Here is a 2,481-nt window from a genome sequence, read left to right as displayed (position 1 = left end):
ATTGATCTGAATCTGTGGAAGGAAGACAACAAATGCTTGGAATGGTTGGATAAAAGAGACAGAGGTTCTGTTGTGTATGTGAACTTTGGTAGCTTAGTGATTATGACACCAAAGCAACTAAGTGAATTTGCTTGGGGTTTGGTTAATAGCAAGTACCATTTTTTGTGGGTCATAAGGCCTAATCTTGTGCATGATAATAATAATAATGGTGATGGGAAATTAAGTGATGAATATGTGAATGTGATTGAAAGATGTGAGAGGGGATTGGTATTGGGGTGGTGCCAACAAGAGAAAGTTCTGTGTCATGCATCAATTGGCAGATTTCTAACACATTGTGGGTGGAACTCAACATTGGAGAGCATATGTGAGGGAGTTCCAATGGCATGTTGGCCTTTCTTTGCAGAACAACAAACAAACAGCTTCTATGCATGCAAGAAATGGGGGATTGGGATGGAGATTGAGTGTAGGGGTGGCAACGGAGCGGGTAGGGGCGGGTTTTTGCTCTACCCGACCCCGCCCCGCCCTACCCGCGGGTAGTAAAATGTTAAACCCTAACCCGCTCCTGCGGGTACCCACTCCGTCCCTATCCGCCCCTATAATTATTAAATCCAACAAATAAAATAAAATTTTAAAAATTATATAACCACCATTTACATACATAACATAAATTAAAGTAAAAATTTATATATGATATAATATTATTAATCATTTATTAATTATTTTATATATGTTATATATATTATATATACCGGGGCAGGTAGGGACGGGTTTACTCTAAACCTGACCCTGTCCCGCCCCGCCCAAGAATCCGCCCCGGTGCAGGAGGCGAGTAATTACCCGCCCCAAACGGATAGGAACAGGGTGGGTACCCGCGAGTTCGGGTGGTGTTGCCACCCTATATATGGATTTGCCATAAGAAATCATATATAGAACTTCCCTTATTTCTACTTCTATAATACATAAATGTCTGTTAGTATTTTAATTTTATTTTGGTAAAAACTCACGTGAATTTTAATGTGGAGTTAATGATTTAGAATTATTAAATGATAATTTAGTTAAATATGTTAAATTATCTAATAATTTTTAACTATTAATTTCACACAAAAAATATCTGTATGTGAATTTTTAACTTTTATTTTTATTTGATTGTTTGGTCACAACATCATGATGATAAATTAGGTTTAATTATTAGCTTTATTTGATTGTTTAAAGTTTGTAATTAAATCTTTATATAGATAAAACTTTTTATTATTAGCTTCTTGTTAATCGTTTTTGTATTTGATGTAATAGATCACAAAATATTTTAGAAGTGAATACTCTAATATTTTTTTGCGTTTTTTTTTTCTCAAAGATAATTACTGATAAGTACTTAATTAATAAATAATTCAGTGAAATTATAAAAATGAAGAGAATAATTAAACAAAAAATTATTAAAAATTTTGTTATATAAACTATATGATGCATGCATGACTTTAGCTTATTATGTGAAATTAATATTTGGTGTTTGTTATGATCCCTAAAGATATAGTGCTTAATTTATTAAAAAAGGTTAAATAGTAATGTTTAATTCAAAAATACAAAACTAATAAATTTTAAATATTTAATATTTATTTTAAAAGATAAGTTGGACAAATTTGACACACAAATAATAAGACACAAGAGAATTGGCCTTAATATATAAGCTTGTTATTATTTTGCTTAAAAACAGTGTGTGATAAGTGTATGGGGAGCTTGTGTGGCCCAAGAAGGAGAAGAGAAAGAGAAAGCTGTAGAAGGTGCCATTGAGACACTTTCACATCTTGAGAAGCAAATCAAAGGGAAGAAGTTCTTTGGTGGAGAGAAGATAGGGTACCTTGATATTGTAGCTGGTTGGTTATCCTATTGGCTAAGTGTTCTTGAAGAACTTGGAGAAATTGAACTTGTTAATGCTGAGAGGTTCCCATGTCTTCATGAATGGGGAAAGAATTTCATTAACACTTCACCTATCAAAGATTGCATTCCACCCAGAGAAGATGTGATTGCTTATTTCAGCTTTGGCATCAATTATGTGCGTTCCATGGCAGCCAATAAAGCATGATGGTATAAAACTTTTGAAGAAATAATGCATTGATTTGATCGTATGGTTTTGTTGATATTATGTATTGTAATAGTAGTAAAAGTTGTATGCTATGACGATGGGTAGATTATTGTTCAATTCCACCAAGGTGTGATTCAGTGTTATTAAATTTGAGAGTTGGATGGAGTATGATTGTACTAAGAAATTACAATGTCCCAGACTAATGTGCCACTTTTTCTTTCTTTGGTAATGCTGTTTACTTGTTTAATACTAAGCAATGCATAAATTCTGGTAGTTAGTTTGCGCTATCTAGCAATTTTCTACTAAAATTTAAGTATGATGAGGTGGACATACATTTACACAAAAATATGATAATTTAGAAGAAATTGAAATCACGCATCTAACTTGTTCTTATATGTAAAAAA

The 2,481-nt window shown here is 32.6% G+C and overlaps 1 protein-coding gene across 1 annotated transcript in view; it reads left to right on the top strand.

The window, feature by feature from the left end:
- Positions 1-2,330, top strand: part of LOC107644230 (probable glutathione S-transferase) — a 3,903-nt gene extending 1,573 nt beyond the window's left edge. The window contains exon 2 of the mRNA XM_016348040.2: positions 1,709-2,330. Coding sequence (XP_016203526.1) covers positions 1,709-2,077 — 369 coding nt within the window. The 3' untranslated portion in view covers positions 2,078-2,330. The remainder of the gene's footprint in view (positions 1-1,708) is intronic.

This window comes from Arachis ipaensis, chromosome B05 (assembly GCF_000816755.2).
Source record: "Arachis ipaensis cultivar K30076 chromosome B05, Araip1.1, whole genome shotgun sequence".
Taxonomy (NCBI): domain Eukaryota; kingdom Viridiplantae; phylum Streptophyta; class Magnoliopsida; order Fabales; family Fabaceae; genus Arachis; species Arachis ipaensis.
This window is presented reverse-complemented; position numbering and strand designations above follow the sequence as displayed.